This window comes from Podarcis erhardii (assembly GCF_964252035.2).
Source record: "Podarcis erhardii genome assembly, chromosome: 1".
NCBI lineage: Eukaryota > Metazoa > Chordata > Lepidosauria > Squamata > Lacertidae > Podarcis > Podarcis erhardii.
Window position 1 is genome coordinate 87433802 of NC_138497.1, and position 22860 is coordinate 87456661.

General features: G+C 42.0%; 2 protein-coding genes and 1 long non-coding RNA gene across 6 annotated transcripts in view; 1 reads left to right on the plus strand and 2 right to left on the minus strand.

The window, feature by feature from the left end:
• Positions 1–401: 401 nt before the first annotated feature.
• TEX12 (testis expressed 12) lies at positions 402–7360 on the minus strand. 3 transcript variants are annotated; one of them, XM_081853612.1, is made up of 5 exons: positions 7223–7360; positions 1985–2050; positions 1670–1781; positions 1525–1576; positions 402–1000 (listed from the first exon to the last, which is right to left on the minus strand). In XM_081853612.1, the coding sequence occupies exons 1-5, from the start codon at positions 7343–7345 to the stop codon at positions 835–837; spliced, it is 519 nt and encodes a 172-aa protein (XP_081709738.1). In that variant the 5' UTR covers positions 7346–7360; the 3' UTR covers positions 402–834. The 3 variants fall into 3 exon arrangements, with proteins under 3 accessions (XP_081709738.1, XP_081709739.1, XP_081709740.1); XM_081853613.1 differs by lacking the exon at positions 7223–7360 and adding an exon at positions 2870–2981; XM_081853614.1 differs by lacking the exon at positions 7223–7360 and adding an exon at positions 2916–2979.
• On the plus strand, positions 3024–9891 carry LOC309337088. The gene is made up of 3 exons (XR_014154108.1): positions 3024–3134; positions 7542–9526; positions 9597–9891. It is a non-coding gene; the product is annotated as an uncharacterized lncRNA (long non-coding RNA).
• A 3666-nt stretch (positions 9892–13557) lies between these two features.
• The window catches only part of IHH (Indian hedgehog signaling molecule), a 28150-nt gene continuing 18847 nt past the window's right edge, over positions 13558–22860 (minus strand). For both annotated transcript variants that reach the window (XM_081853125.1, XM_081853126.1), the window contains exon 3: positions 13558–17454. In XM_081853125.1, the coding sequence (XP_081709251.1) occupies positions 16805–17454 (650 nt within the window). In that variant the 3' untranslated portion in view covers positions 13558–16804. The remainder of the gene's footprint in view (positions 17455–22860) is intronic.

The window sequence follows — 22860 nt, forward strand, 5'->3', positions numbered from 1 at the left end:
ATGGGAGACATTTCCATTGTAATGGATCTGTGGCAGGCAGGCCCACCCAGCCAGCCACCCACTGCCAGAATTATCCATCCTCCTCCTGCTGCCTGGAGGAAATGCTTGCAATGGATCACAGCACCAGGCCCTGGCTAATAAGATTAAACGGGCCATAAATAGCCCTTAATAGAGTGGAACAGCTCCCACATTCCCCTCCTTGTCCTGAGGCTTGCTTTACCAAAACTTATGAAAGTGGCAGGATATCTGAACATAGCCTATAGTTCAGATATTATTAATTAATTAACCTGTCCTTCCCCATAAGACCCCAAGGTGGATTACAGCAAAAAAATATAATACAACAAAACAAATAAAATAATCCCATGTTTTCAGTCTGACTGGATTTCTCCTGCAACTTGAGATTTGTTGTTCATTGAATATCTATTTAATAAGCATGTGAGTTCACAAATTTTAAACATTAAAAAGCAGGGTTGCTCATATTAAGTCCTCAGAAGAAAATATCCACAGTGCCAATGCCACATACATTTGAATTTACAGAATTCATTGTGAGGAGCAATGCAGTTGCAGAAAGATATGAGCAAGTGATGTGTAGTAAGGGCTGGAGGTCATGAATAGAGGTCACAAAGAACAGACAGGTAGACATGCATGGCAGAGATTCTATCCTCATGACAGAGATATTTTTTACAGGCAGTGAAATCATAACTTGCATGAAGACAGTATACAATACAAGTGTGTACATCAAGCATCCAGCCAGATAAAAGGGTATTTCAATTATACATTAGTGTTCAGCAGATATAGAACTCTAAACATGCAGCCAGTGCCTTTGAATAAAGATCATTTGCTAGATAATCCATTATCACATTGTAGAGGGCCTGTCATTGCAGCAAACCTGTGCTTTAGATTCTCCCATTTCAATCTCAAGTGATATTCTATAGAACCAGCTTCTTTCAGAATTCCTCCAAGCTCCTCTACATATGAGGCATCCATTGCTGCTCTCTCACTTTATTTATAAAAAATAAAAATAAAAATCTGTAGTTAATATAAAGCTACAAATTAACTTTAATTTTTACTGATGTCTGCTGGTACCTACTTATTCTGCAAACATTTCTGCAATAATAATGTAAACATGCAACTGGAGCTATATATATGTGTCTCATTTTTTAGGTATAATTTTGTATTTAAAATATTCCTAACTCACAGAATAAATAATTGTAGACCCTATATAAAAGACAGCTACTTGTAATGTCAATATGTAGGGAGATCAGAACAAAATAATTATTTTAATTTCAAAGTAATTATATTATGAAATGTCACTAACAGAGGATAGGTCTACGCATAAAGTGAAGAGCAAATGTCAAACACTGAAGTTGTTCCTGATAAGGAACAATAGTTTGTTGGTTTAATGTTTTAATTAATAAAAAATTTACAAATACCACTTTGAAATTATCAACAATTTAGCTGAATATTTGTTACACTAGCTGGATAAATACTATGAAAAATAAATTAATAAAACAGTATACTTGCCTTAAAATATGAACATATTTTGATAATAGAATATTTATTTCTTTGCTTGTATCTGTTAATATAAATATTTGTTTTAGTAAAAAGTAGATGTAAAAGTTAATTAAGTGATATTTATTACAAGTTGATATAATTTTATATACGTCACCATTCAAAACTTTTTCTAGGGCTTCAGTTTTGAGAACTGCCTGGGAGCTTTCAGAAAGAGACAAATCCATTTTCTCAAAAGAAGACATTTGTGGATTTTCTGAAGATTCATTCTGTCAACAGAAAACAAACAATGGAAAGCTGGAATAATCTTTCAGCCTTGCAGAACTGTGCACATACTTGTTTTCACACCACACTTATCACATGTGACTGTATGTGTCATAGAAAGGCATTTTTGGAAAAGAAAAAGAACCAAAACAGAAACTGCAATCATTTCACATTTAAAAAATAAAAATAGCTATTTAAAACTGCTCACCTTTTCTTCCTTTTTACGTTTTTTTCTATTTTCATCAGACTTTACTGGGTTACTTGTCATTGTTACCTGATAAAAAATGTAATGTCATATTTGATAAACAATATTTTTTTCCTGTGAAGGTATTGCAAGATGTAACTGCAAAATAATATCACAGTGCTGTCCTTACTCTAACAAAACTAGACAGAAACTTTAAAAAACAGGGACAAAATAATTTGCATAGCGACCAGTCCCAAGGTCTGTATTCAGGCAACAATTTTTATTTTACATGAATGGTACTGTTAACAGTTGTACAATTGTTTCCTAGAACCTATCACCCATCACTCACTGGAAACATTACAGTTTGAAACATGGAATAGATCAAAAGCAAGGAAAAACAAGAACTGCTGTTTAGGAAAAGAGTGAAATGGTTTTTATTTGGAAATGAGGTTGGGCAGCTCTACTTAAACATATTGGCCCATCAATACTGAGAGGTTGAGCAGATCTAATCGGTTTATTTCATTGTGATGACCACCGCATGTTTCATATTTTCATTTGAATGTGCAGTCAAAGGAGTACAGCAGAGCTTTCCAAACTGTGTTGCGACACGTGTGTCGAATGCAGCGTGTAATTTTGTCATGCGAAAGCTCCCCGTGCTCCTTCCAGGGCTGGAAAAGGGTTACTTTAAGCTCTGGTTTGCTAGTAAAACTAATCATGAGGGGGAAAATGAATCCCTCATCAACATGGACAAACGCGCGCTCTTCTCCTTATTAAATGTAAACATCCTTCAATGGACACCCTTTAACTTTTATCATCTTCATATGCGTGCGTGTGTTTCCACACGCTCCCTCCGCCCCTCATGTGAATGCACCCCATGGGAGTTTTCCCGCATTTTCGCCCCCTCATCACCTCACAGCTCCCTTAAATGCGGTGGTGGCGAAAGAAGAAAGAAGACCTCTCCGCGGATCCCCGCTTCCGAGCATGCGCATTCCCTGCAGCGCGGGGAATAGGCGGAGCGAGGGGGGCACGCGCCGCAGGGCTCAGCTACCCCTCCCTCCTCAAAATTTTTCTGGTGACCGTTAACGATCGGCTCGCGCTCAGGGAGTTTTGGCGGGAAGCGCGTGTCGTGTTTGCTCTCCTCAGCTCGGGAGAGAGAAGTCGAAGCGGAATAACGGTACAAATTGTCTTTAAGAGAGTTTATTTTGTTTGCAGCAAGCACGTTTGAGGCAGGCTTCCTGTATAGGAACTATGAAAAAAAGTTGTGAGCCCTCCCTCAGAGCCAACTCAGGTCTCCTTTTATCCTGGAAGTTTATATATAATGACCTTGTTTACAAAATCTTATTTAAAGCCTTACTCATACTCAAAGTCAGCCCGTTGAAGTGAATGGAGATGACTAACTTTTCCAATTCTGTGAAGAATTTAGTGGGATGCAACCCAAAAACAGGTAGCCATGTTGACTCATTTGAGAAAGGAGAAGGCACAACAATAAAGTAATAGTGAGGACCAACTTTTATCAGGACAGCTTATGGGTTATTTATCCTTCAGCGACTTTTGAAGGTGTATTTATCTAATATGAAACTCCCAGTTTGTTTGGCTGTCATTTAAAAGCACAGAAGCAACATGCTGTCTGTTCAATTTGTTGCACCACATCAAACACATATTTTCTCATAATTGCCACATACACAAAATTGCACACTGCTCTATATTCTTAATTGAGGATCACTCCTTGCAGATTCTGTTTTCAGAATTACAAGAAGAACAAATTAGAATCAACTCATTCAAAGCAGGCTACTGTAGTTATTTTTGTTTACCACATTTATATCCTAGCTTTGCTCTCCAAAGATAATCTCCCGCTCCCCAGTTTATCCTCACAATAACCCTTTGAGGTGGGCTAAACTGAGATACCCCCTTCATGGATCACTGCCTTGCCGTGGCGAAGGGGCTTGAATAACTCAGAGAAGCTATGAACTATGCCGAGCAGGGCACCCAAGATGAACAGGTTATAGTGGAGAGTTTTGACCAAACGTGATCCACCTGGAGGAGGAACTGGCAAGCTGCTCCAGTATCCCTGCCAAGAAAACTCCATGGACAAAGACAACAGGTATATAAAAGTTATGACGCTGGAAGATGAGCCCCTCAGGTCGGAAGGCGTCCAACATGCTACTGGGGAAGAGCGGAGGACAAGTACAAGTAGATCCAGAGCTGATGAAGCGGCTGGGCCAAAGCCGAAAGGATGCTCAGTTGCGGATATGCCTGGAAGTGAAAGGAAAGTCAAATGCTGTAAAGAAAAATATTGCATAGGAACCTGGAATGTAAGAACCATGAACCTGGGTAAGTTGGATGTGGTAAAAAATGAGATGGCAAGAATAAATATTGACATCCTGGGCATCAGTGAACTAAAATGGACAGGAATGGGCGAATTCAGTTCGGATGACCATCATATCTACTATTGTGGGCAAGAAACCCATAAAAGAAATGGAGTGGCCCTCATAGTCAACAAAAGAGTGGCGAAAGCTGTACTGGGATGCAATCTCAAAAATGATAGAATGATCTCGATACGAATCCAAGGCAGACCTTTTAACATCACAGTAATCCAAGTTTATGCACCAACTACTGGTGCTGAAGAAACTGAAATTGACCAATTTTATGAAGACTTACAAGACCTTATAGAAGTGACACCAAAGAAGGATGTTCTTCTCATTATAGGGGACTGGAATGCTAAAGTAGGGAATCAAGAGATAAAAGGAACAACTGGCAAGTTTGGCCTTGGAGATCAAAACGAAGCAGGGCAAAGGCTAATAGAGTTCTGTCAAGAGAACAAGCTGGTCATCACAAACACTCTTTTCCAACAACACAGGAGACGACTCTACACATGGACATCAGCAGATGGGCAGCATCGAAATCAGATTGATTATATACTCTGCAGCCAAAGATGGAGAAGCTCTATACAGTCAGCAAAAACAAGACCTGGAGCTGACTGTGGCTCAGATCATCCGCTTCTTATAGCAAAATTCAAGCTTAAACTGAAGAAAGTAGGAAAAACCACTGGGCCGGTAAGATACAATCTAAACCAAATCCCTTATGAATACACAGTGGAAGTGAGGAACAGGTTTAAGGATTTAGATTTGCTGGACAGAGTGCCTGAAGAACTGTGGGTGGAGGCTCGCAACATTATATAGGAGGCAGCAATGAAAACCATCCCAATGAAAAGGAAATGCAAGAAAGCAAAGTGGCTGTCCAATGAGGCCTTACAAATAGCGGGGGAGAGAAGGCAAGCAAAATGCGAGGGAGATAGTGAAAGATACAGAAAATTGAATGCAGATTTCCAAAAAATAGCAAGGAGAGACAAGAAGGCCTTCTTAAACGAGCAATGCAAAGAAATAGAGGAAAACAACAGAATGGGAAGAACCAGAGATCTGTTCAAGAAAATTGGAGATATGAAAGGAACATTTCGTACAAAGATTGCCATAATAAAGGACAGAAGTGGTAAGGACCTAACAGAAGCAGAAGACATCAAGAAGAGGTGGCAAGAATACACAGAGGAATTATACCAGAAAGATATGGATGGCTCGTGCACCCCAGGTAGTGTGGTTGCTGACCTTGAGCCAGACATCCTGGAGAGTGAAGTCAAACGGGCCTTAGAAAGCACTGCAAATAACAAGACCAGTGGAAGTGATGGTATTCCAACTGAACTATTTAAAATTTTAAAAGATGATGCTGTTAAGGTGCTACACTCAATATGCCAGCAAGTTTGGAAAACTCAGCAGTAGCCAGAGGATTGGAGAAGATCAGTCTACATCCCAATCCCAAAGAAGGGCAGTGCCAAAGAATGCTCCAACTACCGCACAATTGCACTCATTTCACACGCTAGCAAGGTTATGCTTAAAATTCTACAAGGAAGGCTCAAGCAGTATGTGGACCGAGAACTCCCAGAAGTGCAAGCTGGATTTCGAAGGGGCAGAGGAACCAGAGATCAAATTGCAAACATGCGCTGGATTATGGAGAAAGCTAGAGAGTTCCAGAAAGACATCTACTTCTGTTTCATTGACTATGCAAAAGCCTTTGACTGTGTCGACCACAGCAAACTATGGCAAGTTCTTAAAGAAATGGGAGTGCCTGATCACCTCATCTGTCTCCTGAGAAATCTCTATGTGGGACAAGAAGCTACAGTTAGAACTGGATATGGAACAACTGATTGGTTCAAAATTGGGAAAGGAGTACGAAAAGGCTGTATATTGTCTCCCTGCTTATTTAACTTATATGCAGAATTCATCATGCGAAAGGCTGGGCTGGATGAATCCCTAGGCGGAATTAAGATTGCCGGAAGAAATATCAACAACCTCAGATATGCAGATGACACAACCTTGATGGCAGAAAGAGAGGAGGAATTAAAGAACCTTTTATTGAGGGTGAAAGAGGAGAGCGCAAAATATGGTCTGAAGCGCAACATAAAAAAAACGAAGATCATGGCCACTGGTCCCATCACCTCCTGGCAAATAGAAGGGGAAGAAATGGAGGCAGTGAGAGATTTTACTTTCTTGGGCTCCATGATCACTGCAGATGGTGACAGCAGCCACGAAATTAAAAGACGCCTGCTCCTTGGGAGGAAGGCAATGGCAAACCTAGACAGCATCTTAAAAAGCAGAGACATCACCTTGCCAACAAAGGTCCGTATAGTAAAAGCTATGGTTTTCCCAGTAGTGATGTATGGAAGTGAAAGCTGGACCATAAAGAAGGCTGATCGTCGAAGAATTGATGCTTTTGAATTATGGTTCTGGAGGAGACTCTTGAGAGTCCCATGGACTGCAATAAGATCAAACCGATCCATTCTTAAGGAAATCAGCCCTGAGTGCTCACTGGAAGGACAGATCCTGAAGCTGAGGCTCCAATACTTTGGCCACCTCATGAGAAGAGAAGACTCCCTGGAAAAGACCCTGATGTTGGGAAAGATGGAGGACACAAGGAGAAGGGGACAACAGAGGACGAGATGGTTGGACAGTGTTCTCGAAGCTACCAGCATGAGTTTGACCAAACTGCAGGAGGCAGTGGAAGACAGAAGTGCCTGGCGTGCTCTGGTCCATGGGGTCACGAAGAGTCGGACACGACTAAACGACTAAACAACAACAACAACAAAACTGAGATACAGTGACTGGCCCAAAATCACTCAGTGAGTATCATGACTGAGTGCAAATTTGAACCCTTGGCCTCCCAGGTCCTAGTCTAACAAACTGCTACACCCTGCAACAACCCATTTGTGCTTACAAGTTTATTGTCAGTGCTGTAACAAGAACATGTGTTGATGGTGGAGAATTCATTATGTTTATGTATGCTTATTGTGTGGGGAATCTTATCTGTGTTATTAGATTTTGCAAGCTGGGAATCCATGTGCCTGTTATTCCAGATTAATCCACACACAGATTGAAAGTGTGTTTGTGGCATGTTACTCAGCTTCTAAATCTTTCCAGAAACAAATGAATCAGAAGAAGAGGAAATTGCAGAAGACAGAAGTATTGTATAAGAGACTACTACAGAAGTATTTCTTAGTTTTAAATGTTGCATAATAATTACTTTTTCCTACCAGCAGGTGGCTTCTTCACTGAAAATTCTGTGTACTGACACCTCAGTTGTTGAGGGATACCCTTGAGGTGACTGCAGCTCCATTTCCGGAAAATGAGTTAAGATAGATGCAAGACAGTTTTCAGAAACCTGTGAGTGGAGAAATAAATCATGCATTAAACAATCGGAAAAGGTTTCCGACACAGAGCTAGGACTGCCAGCTTCTGAAGTGAAACATTTGGAGTCACTGCTCAATCCCAGGCATTTCCATCCACAACCTCTTTTCAATGTCAGAATGCAGCTCATGGGCAAGTAAAAAGCGTTATTGAGCAGGGTCAGAGTGCACAGACTTTCCTGATCAAGGAATGTGACTACCAAGCAACCATCAGCTCCATCACCACCCTTGAGAAATAAGCTACTCGTGAAAAAATGAGACGTGGCTACTGAGTGAGTATTTTAAGGAATTTGGTTCTCAAGTTTAGGAATAATGAGAAAAGATTAAGGATGGAGGCATATGCTACAATCCTAAATCATGTTTATGTAGCTCTTCCATCTTGTGCAGTCATTAGATTATTAAATGTTTAAATTTATTTCCCCTCTTTCATTAAAGTTCAGCAAAATAGGAAGGAACATAAGGCACTGCATTATATGAGTCGTCATACCATTGAGCTATCTAGCTCAGGACTGTCTGTGGGTGGTGGACTTCATGCTAGCAGGATCACCTTTGTTTTTGGAGACACACCAACTACATTTAGAATTATAGAATTTGGAGGCCAGGGATTTGATATGAGTGGCAGAAATGAACTGACATGACAGTCGTTCCATACACAAACCCACGTCTGGTTACCTCCTCCACTTTCAGTTTTCTTCTTTTCAGTAGCAATAATTTTTGTTGTCGTTGTTTTGGGGGGTTTTTTGGGGGAGGGGGGTCATTTTGTTGTCACTGTTATTCAGCAATTGGAAGTCGGAAATCCTTCCCTATCTATGATCTCTTTTGTCCATCCTGGTCTACTGCAATGTCTAACAGCAGCTCTCCAATGTTTCATTGGAGATACAATAATCTTTCCCAACCCTGCCTGGAAATGCCAGTGAGTGACATATTATATCCCCAAGTGCCATTCTGCTCCAATACCATCGGGCTCCTGCGAATTCCTTCCCAGGTGCATTCTGTCAGTATTGGTCAGTGAGTGGTAAAGAATGAGCTTTTGGATCCAGGTACCAGAATTGTATCATAAGGCACTTGAAGGACAACCCTGACCTAAATGTTACATTCCATTTTCTATGTTGGATCAGGATTTTCTGGCAACAAACCACTACTGCTTCATTACAGAATATGTAAACAAAATCATTCTAGGTTGGGACATTCTTGTATTCCCTGGTACCCAGGACCAAGTATTTCACATTAGTTTCAAAACATTTTACTTCTGGGCAGATGGGACATGCTTCTGATGTGAGTTTACTGGTGTCTGCTGTGGCCAGCCATGTGAAGAGAGAACATCTCTTCTTCAAACTCAGTAGCATTCTGCAGACCTGAGAGCAACGTTGGCTTGAAGGGACAAATACAATTTCCATGGAAGAATCTTCTGACATGCAGCACCCCCTGCTGACCCTTTGGGGAATGTTCAAGAGTAAAGAAATTAATTAAAGCACTGCCACTAAAAATGCAGAAGGTTGGAGGGGACACAATTCTTTCAGTCCCGTATATGGAATGTAGGGAAATTGCTCATTTACATATCCAGCCAGCACAATCACGGCATTCTTTTACCTCCTCTAAAGACACTGAATCTTTTCCTTCAGTGCTTTCCTATCAGAGTGTTCCCTTTCTGTCACTATTGCACAACCTTCACAGTTCTGCTTACTGCTGTTACCTTTGTTTAATCATTTGTTCAATGTTTCTTCAAGACCTTTAGTGAGATATATTTGCAGTTTTAAAGCATTTGGATTTATACCCCATTCTGTCAACAATGATCCTGGGCAGTCGGCACTAGTCATGGTCTTGGGAAGCTAGCAGTGAGTGTAGTGTAGTGTAGTGTAGTGTAGTGTAGTGTAGTGTAGTGTAGTGTAGTGTAGTGTAGTGTAGTGTAGTGTAGTGTAGTGTAGTGTACAGGTTAAGAAAATCAACCAAAATTTGGGAAAGTTGAAGTTCAAATTTTTATTCTGCCAGAGGCAAGCCATTATCTCTAAGCCCCTGCCCCCATATGTAGCATGGAGGGGGGAATAATATATACATAATTTATAGTACTGTTTTCATTATTACTAAGGTAGTAATAAATACTGAACATTGTTAGGATTGTAGGATGCTATCTTATACCAAATAAGACCATTGGTCCATCTAGCTCAGTATTGTCTATATTGGCTGGCAGTCAGTCTCCAGAGTTTTAACAAAATAAAAAAAAATCCTTCCAGTAGCACCTTAAAGACCAACTAAGTTAGTTCTTGGTATGAGCTTTCGTGTGCATGCACACTTCTTCAGATACACTTCTTCAGTGTATCTGAAGAAGTGTGCATGCACACGAAAGCTCATACCAAGAACTAACTTAGTTGGTCTTTAAGGTGCTACTGGAAGGAATTTTTTTATTTTGTTTTGACTATGGCAGACCAACACGGCTACCTATCTGTATCCAGAGTTTTAGACAGCAATCTTTTTCTAAGTCCTACCAGGAGTTGCTGGAGATTGAAGTCTCAGGTGATAAATTTATTAGTCTTTAAGAAACCAGGAGACTTTTACAGTAGTTGTTCTTACTGAATGTGTTAAATGTTTGATTAAACTACCACTGTTTAATAAGGACACAAAAATGTATCCTACGAGTGATTTAATCTCTAGTTTAAGCATTTCCTTTCATAACCACTAGGTGGCGCGCTTGTGCTTCCAACAGTTAATTACTTGGTTGTGGCAGTCCCCATACAACAGTCACTGAGAAAAGCAAAACTGCCTTGGATGCATGTCCATTAGTTAGTGGTGAACCTCAGGCAGGGCCATCTTGCACATGAGACAAGGTAAGGAAGTTGTCTCAGGCTGCAGATTTGGTCTCTGAGGAGTGTACCTCATCTTTGCCACCTCCCCCAGGCCCACCTATTGCCTCTTCTCCCGGGCTCCCCTGCAGCTGCCCTCTGCCTGCTCCAGGGAGCGCTGCAGAGGAGGAGGAGGCGGGGGGGGCAGTGGAAGGGGAAGCAGCAGCAGGTGTGGGGAGGCATTTTCTGTTTTGCCTGAAGTGAGAAACATCCTAGGCTGACCCTGGCCTTGGGACAAGTTTGTCTGAAAGACTGCTTTCAGTACAAACATGTTTGACCACTTAGGTCAGTAGTGGGGAACCTCAGACCCAGTGCTTCAATTTGACTCTAGGCCAGGGGTCAGCAGACTTTTTCAGCAGGGGGCTGGTCCACTGTCCCTCAGACCTTGTGGGGGGCCAGACTATTTTGGGGGGGGGAATGAACAAATTCCTATGCCCCACAAATAACCCAGAGATGCATTTTAAATAAAAGGGCACATTCTACTCATGTAAAAACACGCTGATTCCCAGACTATCCGCAGGCTGGATTGAGAAGGCAATTGGGCCGGATCCAGCCCCCAGGCCTTAGTTTGCCTACCCATGCTCTGGGCTCTATCTGGCCCACAGACATTTATATTAATTGTTTTGTCCATTTTTGCTTCTGATCATGCCTAGTTTGTCTGTCCATTGGCATGTGCACCCTCCCAAAAGATTGCCCAGAATAAAATACAGTTTTCTATCTGAAAATGTTCTTTTCTCCTGATTCAGTAAAGGTTCTTTACTCTTAATGGTGGCATCATGCTCTACAGATCACTGGAGTGGGCGTTTTCCATGTTTGCCATCAGTTGTTTTACATTTGTCCAGGCATTTCCTGACCTCCAAGATCAAATTTTTCACTTCTGTATTTCTGCCACTACATTTTACTATGTTTTTATGATGTGTTTAACACTTTTGTACCTTGTTATGTTTTATTATGTATTGTGAACCCTTAGGTTTTAATACTAAAGGGTCGAGAAATTTTCTAAACGAATAAATAATATTCTAATCATGCTAAACTTAGGTTGACTCAATTGCTGAATTGGAGACTGTCTATTGCTGTATATATGAGTCAGTTAACGTGGTTGGATTTATTGTGGCATAAGCTTTTTCGGGGACAGAGCCCACCTCAGGATGCTCTCCTAGTTTGTAGGTATCAAACTATAAGGACATAGAGAAAAGTTTTGTTTCCTGTCTCCCAAATGAGAAAAAACTGCCAAGCAATGTATGATATATCAGTGGTATGTAGTGTACTAATGAAGATCAGATCTGACCATATTAGGTGTGATATACTTCATATAGGTGGCCCCTGATGATAAATTGGCATAGCAAGTTGAATAGTGTAAATTAAATGGTGCTAAAGAGGGACAATTGCTTTCTCAGGTAGGCAAGCTGCTCCCAGACTTGGTGTGAAATTTGCTGGCAAGTTATAATTCAGCAGCTGTAGGCTGGAGTCTCTCTTTGAAGGAGAACAAATAATTGTTGAAGAATGATACATAATGTCTCCCAATTTACATCACAATAATATTGTGATACTCCACACACCTTCTCAAATAAGATAAAGATTGCAGTCTAAAATAGTTTAAAATCATAGCTGCATATTTTAAAAACTATCCAAAAGCCACAGCAGAGCAAGACCTTTATTAGTAGCAACTGAAATGTCATAAAGTATGGTTTGTATGGTTTTATGTACTATTGTAAACCAATTTGATACTTTGCTATGAAATAGCAGTAGTATATAAATATTTTTTATAAGTAAATAAAATAAAAGTATGTAATCTTCTCCAGTGCTTTTCTTCAGGCTGGATGTCAAGTAAACCTACAAAAAGGTTAGGAAAGAGGTAGCTGGGCATGATGGAGAAGGCCCAAAGACTGCAGCCTGTAAACATCTTAAGATGGAGTACAGGACATGTCATGCAGACTTAATTTGCTTAGCTCACACCAATTTGCTTCAATGGCAACTGGGACCAAAAAAAAAAAAACCCACAACAGTGAATAACAAATAATGCATTATTATCATCAGGATAAACACTATTTTTAAATGTCTTGTCCTTTAAGGTGCTTCAAGCTTGTGTTTCTGCTGTAATAATAGATATAAAAACTCAGTCTAGAATCTGGCTGAATACTTTTTTTTTTTACTGTAGCACTTAATTGAAGTTAGTTCAGGATGCTGCAGGGATTGTCCATCTTAGATGCTAGTTGGCTCAGTGAGAAAATTTTAGACACTATATTCAGTGCTCTTACAGCTACTTCCTTTTATATGGTGATACGTGTATCTTCACGTTCTTTAAAATATGGGTAAATGTGCTGCATTTGGGGCCCGTCTGGCTAATTCTGAGGCCCTCGACTTCTTTCCCAAGAACTTGTCTGATGGCAACAGTGCTTTTAAGCTCCTCCCCTCATAACTAAGCCATGGAAACCCTCTTTCATGCCTACATGGAATACTCCATTGGGGTCTGTTCAATCTTGATTAGCTCTGCTCCAGAAATGGCTGGATTTCACAGTCTATTTAGAATTTTTGTGTTTGCAAGTGCACATGCACAAAGTGCTGCACCAGTTCCATTTGAAGTGTGGGGCAGAGATCCCAGGCATCCTAGAAGCAATGGATGGGGTACAGCTGCTAGCATCCTACTTATCTTAAGAGAGGTGTCACCAGTGTGGCATAAGTGCCCACATAGGCTTCTCTGGTTCCCACAGGTTCCCCTCCCTCTATTGAAATTAGGCTTGAAAGAAGCATTCTAGTGTCGCCTGTAGGGTGTTGCAGGGTGTGCTGGCTTGCGGAGGTGGTGACAGTTTCTCTGGTTTGCAAACATACTCACAAAAAGGTTGGCAACCTCTGTGTTAAGAAATAACATACTTTTCCTTCAGAACACTTGAACTCTCCTGATCAATTCCATAATGTCTGTTACAGTAGAGATTGTATGCTGGGAGCCAGACCTGTGTGTGTGTGTGTGTGTGTGTGTGTGTGTGTGTGTGTGGTCTTTTGACTCAGAGAAAAAAGACACAGACACCAAGTGTGGGTCAAGAGATTTATTAGACTTCTTGCCTGTTTAGGACATCTACATCCAGTGAAGAGACAAAAAGCTTTGCAATTCCCAATGGTCCCATTAAAGTATCACTTCTGAAATAATTCTTAAATACTTTTATCCTTAGAAAAAAAATGTCCCATCCCACCCCATTTGGTGTCATTCAGCAAAAGGGTTTCCTCACCAGGGAAATCTTTTGAGCACCCTGCAAATGCAAGCAAATAAATAAATGTCATGGGGTAGGAGATGATGCCTTCCCAGATGCTACCACCCCAGTCACAATATTGGGACTGTGGGGGCCTTCTGAGCTACGCTGCTAGCAAGGGACATGCTTATTCCTTGTTGTCTTGATGACTTAACTGGTACCAGACAAGGAAGAAGTAAGAGCATGGGGAAGGGGCAGATTCTGGTTCTGACTAGTGCACAAAGTGCTATGGGATTTCTTTAAGGAGATGGATGAAATCAGGGCATCTGGAACCCAGCTAAGGGCTGCTTCACATGTGACTATTTTCAGAATGGATATTACTTGCTTGCAGGAAAAGATTGTATACAACAGCTTTACAACTAAATTTTCAAAGATTAATAGCCTGAGAAAAATATAACCAATTTGCCCACAAAAAAATCTATTAGTCATCTTTGGCACATGGATGGTCCCAGGGAGAAGGGGGCGGGGGGCAGGGGAGAGAATAAATGAACTCTTTTCGTTAGAAGACTTAACTGCCAAATCACCTGAAAGTTGTTATTACACACAATTGCACAAGCAGCTATTTGTAAGCCTTGTGTACACTGCCACCTGGGGTGAGCATGAGGGTCTACTGTTCTGCATGTACACACAGCACAAAGCCACATTTTCCAACACACATGTGCACATGCGGAAAACTAGTGTGAGTGCTCATCAGACACTGTTGTGTGCATGATATGTATTTTTCCTACACAAAATTTATTTCCTTGGAATAAAATTTCTGACACATGAAGAGGCTCCAAGAATGGACCTGTGCATCTCCTTGGCAAATGCATCTTCCCAAACCCATGTTTACCAAGGGATTCTGATTGTTGTGTGCATGCATGTGTACAAGGATGAATCAGTAGATGGGAGTGTTTAACACTCCCCCTGCCTACTGCTTCTCCTTGGCAAGTGCTCTCCCAGGTAATCTCTGTCGTCATCGTTCCCCCCCCCCCAAAAAAAAAATCTGGGTTTCTTTCCTTTCTTGAAATGTGGCTGAGCTTTTTTTAAAAAGGCCAGGGAAGGGATTGCATCAGAGAATTGGTTGGTTGGGAAATTGTTACATAACGCCCCGCCGAAAAACAATCAAACTGATTCTATCCCACAAATGTTACCCCCACGATGCTGCATAAGTGTGGTCCTATAGGAACAAGTAGTTCCACCATCCTGAGATACCATGTTATTTCTGAGAATATCCAGGACAGAACAGCTAAAATTGAGCATGTAGTAGACAGTGCATTTCTTCCCTCACATAAGCACAGGCATCAGAACCTTTGCCGGGTTAATAGAATGGGGACTGTTAGAGTGCTGTGATAATGGAGGAAGATTATCTACTCAGTAATTACAACCCAATAATATATATCCTTCTCCAGTACTTTCAGGAAGCAAGGGATAGTTTTACAAAAGGAATCCATCTCTCCTGTACCTCCATTTCTCCTCCCCATGTCCCAGTTTGCTCTAACAGAAACTAGGTATTCCAAGTCCTGCCCTCCTGCAGGACAGTCAATATGTCCTACTTTGCAGAGGACAACCTTCTGTTTGGAGGGGTGGCAAAGGACAGTTCTTTATTTCAAGAGCTGCCTACTGTGAATCTGGATTAAAAAGAAAGAATCCTAAGAAAGGAGAGCAGTAGGGGAGTAGGGAGGCTTGAAGTTGCCCATCTACAGTTATCACCTGGAAACAGCACACAACACTCACTAGGTCACTGTCTTCCCTGCTATGAAGAGATGTGTGTTTCTATTTAAATAACAAGTCATTATTTCTAAATTTGCAACTACATATAAATTAGTATATGCAAATCAATGGTTTTGATGTTGCATTTCCTGGGGGGTGGGGGGATTGTCTAAATGTCCATCCTACCCTTTAGGTGATTTCCTTTCAAGATTACTTAACATGGGTTAACATCCTTAGTTAAACTGTTTTAGCCTCCTTTTGATGAGCGTTCCATACTTAAAGCACATTGATAAGGCACATTTCTCTCCCCTATACAAACCCTTGTTCTTTCAGTGCATGGTTATTGGTAGTAGCAGATGGCATGGTGGGGTGGCGGTGTTCACCTGACCTCCCGTCAGTCGGATCTACTGGTTACTGTGAGGTAGAGGGGTGAAGTGACAACACTGATGCAAATGCACTGGGAGAAACACAAATTTGTCTGGCTCAACCTCACCACTGCCTTGCCCCTGAGCTGCCTCCTGGGAAGTAGCCGCAATGCAACCAACTGGAGGTCAGGTGCAAGCTGCCAGTGTCCACTACTGATTATAGGTGGAGTGATTCTTTACTGAATCTGAGAATGAAATGAGGCATTATAAGTATTCCAGGCTTAAATTCACCTGATCCAGAGAAGACGGTGTGATTTTATAAACAACCTTCACTTTCTACTGCCTCTTCCCTCATCATAACTGGTGCCCACCTCTCCACTTCAGGGTTGGTGCACTACCTCTTGTCCCACTCACTGCTCACAAGCCCAGTTGACTGGCAGCTGGAAAGAGCAACGGAAGAGTCCCATACATCTTCCTTACAGCTACTTTGCCTGCCACAGTGCTAGGAGGAGCACCACATGGATGTCTGCCAAGAGAAAGTGTCCTGCAGGCCCCCCATACTCAGCCCTCCCAGATACCTTCTTGTAGCAGCCCACCCCCTCCTACTTCCCCAGTCTGCATATTGAGATGCAGGATTTCCTTCCCCTCATTCATTCACCCCAGGCTTCCAGGCCTCCACTCACTACCCGCATCCACCTGGTTAACTCCCCCTCTATCAGAGGCCCCTGAACCAAAATAGCAGCATACAACCCTGTCATTGGGCATCCCCTTCTGTAACCTGCCAAAAAGCGGGCAACTCAGAGATAGAGGTCAAAACCTCTCTTTGGCCCTTATGCCTGGGAAAGGGTATAGGGAGACAGTGGCCTCACCTTTCCCCCACATTCAGGATTCTGGCTACCATGCAGTCCCTCCCTATAACCACAGGAGGTGACACCTGGTTTCTCCCTCTTTAAGGGGCACCTGATGACGTCGTCTCATCTCTCAAACTGTGCTGTGGCCAATGGGTGGAAGCTGTTCGAAGCCAGGAGCATTCGGCCTAGGCGATAGAGAAGTGCAGGGTACCAATGAACGCCTTCTGGTTGAGTCTGCTCACCCCCTGCCAGGCTGCGAAAGAGTCGAAGGGGCCAAAAGGCCAGCTGGGCCAGGTGCTGCTCCTGCACCAAAGCAAAACAAGATGCTACCACTCCATCCACCACCACCGTCCCATGGCGAGTGAGGGGGGCATAGGCCCCAATATCCATCTGCACTGAGGCTGCTGCTACCCTGGCTGGTCTTAGCTCACTCCCATCTGTCACCAGCACATATTGGCCTGGGTGTACCAGGCTGGCAAAAATAGCCTTCATGGGTGCAGTGGCATTCTCCCCCACAAAAAGGAGGTGTGCTGCAGTGAGGGCAAGGCGGCGGGGTGGATCCCGCGTCTCAATGACGTGGAAAGCAGTCCGTGCCGATGATGCCTTGTCCAGAAATGCCAGGAATTCACTGTATATGGGACGGCCTTGCTCATCCATGGCTTGGACCCGCTGCCCAGGCCTCAGTGCCCACACTGGAATCTTGGTCCCGCTTTCTAGAGTTGCCAGTGCCTGGGCTGGGAAACAGCCTCCTGTCTTTGCCGCTGCTGAATGCTCTAGACAAAGAGAGGGAGAGGGAGAAACAAATAGAGAGACCAGCCCAGTTACTAGAGGGAGGGAGATTCGATTAAGGTGCAAAGAAGTAAACATAAATGAAATTTGGTAAGATTTAGATGAGCTATGGGTGGTTGTGATGAGGGTAAGTTTTGTTATGGAAGCCTTTCAACTGGAATCAAGTGGCCTCTGTTTTGTAGGTTGGTGGAGAGTACAGTTCATATAGACTACTTATTAATTCATCTAGCAGGGGAGTTGGGAAACTTTGCAGTCCAAGGACCACATTCCTTTCTAAGAAACCCTTTGGGGGGGGGCACATGCCAGTGGTGAGTGGGGCCAAAGACAATGAATGTAAATTTCACCTTTGTACAGCAGGTTAGCTTCTACACATACCCCTTCCCACCCTCCATCCAGGGCAGAAGTTTAATTGGAGTTCAATGACACATTTCAGCCATTCAGGAACACTCAAGGAGGAGTGCAAAGCAGGGGAAGTAGGGGCAGGATTAAGAAAGGGGTGTGCTGAGGAGAGTTTCTAGTACCAGATAGAGAGAATGGAGGGCCTGATATATGATGTCACATGCACAACAGCACATTAATCATTCATCTGAAATAGCCTTTCCCATCTGATTGCCCTCCAGAGGTTTTGGACTGCAACACCCATCAGCACCAGCCAGCATGGCCAATGGTCAGGGATGATAGAAGTTGTAGTCAATCAACATCTGGAGAGCTACAGGTTGGGAAAGGCTGATCTTGATTAACCAACACCTAGGATCCAATGGTCTTATTGAGTATATCCACACAACTAATTTACACCAGCTAAATAAAAAACATTGGTTAACGGTCATGTCTTCCTCAAATATGCTGGCAATTGTGTGGTAAGGGTGCTAGCAGGCAACCCCTATTTCTGTTTCCTCCTTCCAATTATAGTTTGAATGAATAAATGAATAATGCACACTCTCAAACATCAACAACAAATATTCTACCACTGATCTTTTACACAGTATAACAAAGATAGCAAAGACTATCTTTGCTATACTTGGGAGGAAGTGATCATGCTCTCCTGGGTTTCAGGATACAGAGGCAAGGGAAAACTGAGTTTAGTCAGACACACACTCTGGACTTTAAGAAGGCCAATTTTGAAAAGCTGAAGGAGCTACTGGGTGTGATTCCATGGTCAGAAAAACTCAATGAGAAGGGAGTCCAATAAGGATGGGAGTTTCTCCTTTTAGAAAGCCCAAATGCAGACAATACCAACAAGAATGAAAAGTGGGAGGCATCTAAAGAAACCGGTGTGGCTGCATAAGGAGCTTACAGATGAACTGAGAGTTAAGAAGGGCATGTATAGGAAATGGAAGAAAGGGGAAATCACAAAGGAGGAGTATACATGAGTCGCCAACAGTTGCAGATGGAAAGTCAGGCTGGCTAAAGCTCAGAATGAGCTTAGGCTTGCAAGAGAGGTTAAAAATACTAAAAGGTTTATTCGGCTATGTCCAAAGTAAGAGGAATAACAAGCAAGTGTTGGGTCCTCTGCATGGGGAACACAGATAAATGCTATTGGGTGACAGAGAAAAGGTGGAACTACTCAACACCTACTTTGCCTCTGTCTTTACTCAAAAGGAAAGTGATGCCCAACCTGGTGATAACAGAATAAATGATGTAAGGAGGGAGCTGCAGCCTAAGATATGAAAAGAGGTAGTAAGGGAACACCTAGCTACTTTAAATGAATTAAAATTTCCAGGGCCTGATGAACTGCAACCAAGGGTACTAAAGGAGCTTGTGGGTGTAATTTCAGATCCTTTGTCTATTATCTTTGAGATTTATTGGAGAACAGGTGAGGTCCCTACAGACTAGAGGCCGGCAAATATTATCCCCATCTTCAAAAAGTGGGGAAAGGAATAGCCAGGCAACTACCGACCAGTGAGCTTGGCATCGATACCAGGGAAGGTCCTAGAACAGATAATTCAACAGTCGATCTGAGAGCATTTAGAAAAGGATGCTGTGGTGGACCAGGGAAATGCTATGGACATAGTGTATTTTGATTTCAGTAAGGCTTTTGACAATGTCCCCCAAGATATTCTTGTGAGGAAACTGGTAAAATGTGGGTTGAAAGAGGTAACTCTTAGGTGGATTTGTAGCTGGTTGACTGACCAAACTCAAAGAGTACTCATTAATAGTTCCTTGTCATCCTGGAAAAATATGACAAGTGGGGTGCCGCAGGGTTCTGTCCCGGGCCCATTGTTGTTCAACATCTTTATAAATGACTTGATTGAATGAATTGAGGGGATGCTCATCAAATGTGCATATGACACCAAACTGAGAGGGGTAGCTAATGGCGCAGAAGACAGAATCAGAATTAAAAATGACCATAACAGATTGGAGAACTGGGTGCAAGCTAACAAAATGAATTTCAATAGGGACAAATGTATGGTTCTGCACTTAGGCATGAAGAACCAGATGCACAAATATAGGATGGGGGTAATCTGGCTTACTAGCAGTACATGTGAAAAGCATCTATGGGTCTTGGTGGACCACAAGCTTAACATGAGTCAACAGTATGATGCATCAGCAAAAAAGCTAATACTATTCTAGGCTGTATCAACAGAAGTATAGTGTCCAGATCAAGGGAAGTAATAGTACCACTCTATTCTGCCTTACCTCCCTGCTCACTGTGTCTGAAGCAATAATTTGCTCTCCACTTGCAAATGCAGACACTCAAAACTGGCTTGCACTGACTGTAATTCCAAGTGCACACACTTGGAAACTGTGTCCAATTCTGGGCACCACAATTTAAGAAGGATGTTGACAAGCTGGAACATGTGCAGAGGAGGGCAACCAAGATGATCAAGGGTCTGGAAACTAAGCCTTATGAGGAGCGCTTGAAGGAGTTGGGTATGTTTAGCCTGGAAAAGAGGAGACTGGGAAATTAAGAACAAGATCAGCAGAAGACAAAGTAAAGTGCATGTATAAATATGAAGAAGACATGCAGAAGGGACTTGGAAAAGAGTTAAGAGCCTCGGACAGAAGATTGATGTCCAGGTTGATGGACTATATGGAATTGACGGAAATGACTGGCAGAATCCGAGACCAAGGAGAAGAGACGGTGGAAGAAGATTGGAAAAAGTTTAAAGTTTATTTATAGAAATATTGTAAAATTAATGAGTGTTAGAAAAATGTTGGAATGAAATTATATGGCTTTAGTAGAAATGTCATAAGGAGTTAAGCATAAATAAGTATTATAGTACAGTATTAATGGAAAATAAGTTTAAAATAAGTCAAGATAATTATAAGACAGAAAATAGAGAAAGATGGAAAGGAATTGCTGAAACAATTAATAGAATTGGAATACAAAAAGGGAGGTGAGAGGAGGTCGAGGAAACAAGGGAATGAAGGATAAGACATTGAAATGGTATGATGTATGTTTTTAAACTGCTTTTGTTCTGTTTTGTTTAGTTTAATGTGTTAATGTTGTATTGTGTATATTGTAATGTATTGTTTTTTCTTTCTTTTTCTTTTTCTTTTTTTCCCTTTTTTCCTTTCTTTTGTAAGGTTTAAAAGTAATAAATATTATTTTTTTAAAAAAGAAAGAAAGAAAAGAGGAGACTGAAAGGAGATATGATAGCCATCTTCAAATATCTTAAGGGCTGTCACATGGAAAAGAGAGAGTGCTTGTTTTCTCCTGCTCTGGAGGGTAGGACTTGAACCAATAGCTTCAAGTTGCAAGAAAGGCGATTCTGACTAAACATTCAGAAAAACTTTCTGACAGTAAGAGCTGTTCAGCAGTGGAACAGACTCCCAAAAGAGGTGGTGGGACTCTCCTTCCATGGAGAAACAGAGGTTGGATGGCCATCTGCCATGGATGCTTTAGCTACTGCATTGCAGGGGTTTGGACTTGATGACCCTTGGGGTCCCCTCCAGCTCCAAGATTCTGTGATTCTATGATTCTCTAACTGCTTTATAGGTTTGGCAAATACAGTTTTACTGCCCTTCAGTAAATCTGCCTCAGTCTACTTGTAGTGCTTCTTTGGTTAAGATCTGTATTTACTATTTGGCTTCTGCTTGGAAGTAGAAAAGATGGGAAATTAATGACATGTAAAGCAAGAATCCATTCTTTAGCCATCAGCCTTCAGTGAAAGGGTAGGAAAAGCCACCCTCTAAAAATGGGTGGGCTCAACAGCCAATTAAGAGCATCAGAATAGATCTGCTCAGCAAGTAGCCTAAGAAACAAGGACCACAATAAGAAGAAATACTTACTTTTCAAGAAGGCAGCTATGGCTTCTGAAGCTTACATAACCCAGCAAACAATCAGAAAGCTGGTAAAGCACACATAGTTTCTAAATAGTACTGATTTAGGTAAATTTCTTTAAAACTTAACAGAAGCCCTGCTGGATGAGGCCAAGGGCCCATCTAATTCAGTATCCTGCTCTCACAGTATCCCATGGAAAACAAATAATAATAATAAAAAATAATACAGCCTCGGTCCTGTATACCTGAAGGAGCGTCTCCACCCTCATAGTTCAGTCTGGACACTGAGGTCCAGCGCTGAGGGCCTTCTGGCGGTTCCCTCATTGCGAGAAGTGAGGTTACAGGGAACCAGACAGAGGGCCTTCTCGGTAGTGGCACCTGCCCTGTGGAACGCCCTCCCTTCAGATGTGAAGGAAATAAGCAGCTATCTTATCTTTAAAAGACATCTGAAGGCAGCCCTATTTAGGGAAGTTTTTAATATTTAATGCTGTATTGTTTTTAACACTCGATTGGAAGCTGCCCAGAGTGGCTGGGGAAACTCAGCCAGATGGGCAGGGTATAAATAATAATAATAATAATTATTATTATTATTATTATTATTATTATTATTATTATTATTATTATTATTATTACCTGCTAGCAGGACCTCCATACAACAGTGCGATGATGGCAATATAAAGCATATTGTATCATGTGTGATTTATGCAGCATTGACTTCCCTCTAGATAGTTCTTCAGATCCCGAAGATAAAAGGAGAGCCTCCCCAAGGTAGCAGAGAATATGTCCTGCTCTCTCTAGGCACTTTTCATGTCCAACTTCCTTGCACTTAACAAAAACAGTACTCTTTTCCTCCAATTCTCAGTTGGTTGTTTTTCAGTAATGATTCTAAACAGTTCTTTTTTCAGGGAGCACTCAAGGGTAAACAGTATCAGTAGCCCCCATCCACCCCTGTTAAAAGTGTAGCGCTTACTGTAACAACTTCATGGTGAGCACTGGCATCTTTTTTCCCCCTTAAAAAAAGCACTGATTCTAAAATGAACAAACAGCCATCCACAGCCTTGCAGAAGAGGGCCAAGAGGGCAGTGCCTTTCTTTCTCCTATTCACTTCACCATTTGTAAGAATGGGGGTCCCTGTCTACAGGGAGCAGCCAACACAGCCCCAAGCT

Excerpts from the sequence above, each read along its gene's own strand:
- TEX12 (XM_081853612.1), bottom strand. The coding sequence starts at position 7,345 with ATGGATTCCCAGCTTGCAAAATCTAATAACACAGATAAGATTCCCCAC. Across the intron at positions 2,051-7,222 it reads ACAGCACTGACAATAAACTT|GTAACAATGACAAGTAACCC; the intron begins GTAAGCACAAAT and ends ATTTTTTATCAG. Across the intron at positions 1,782-1,984 it reads AACGTAAAAAGGAAGAAAAG|AATGAATCTTCAGAAAATCC; the intron begins GTGAGCAGTTTT and ends TTCTGTTGACAG.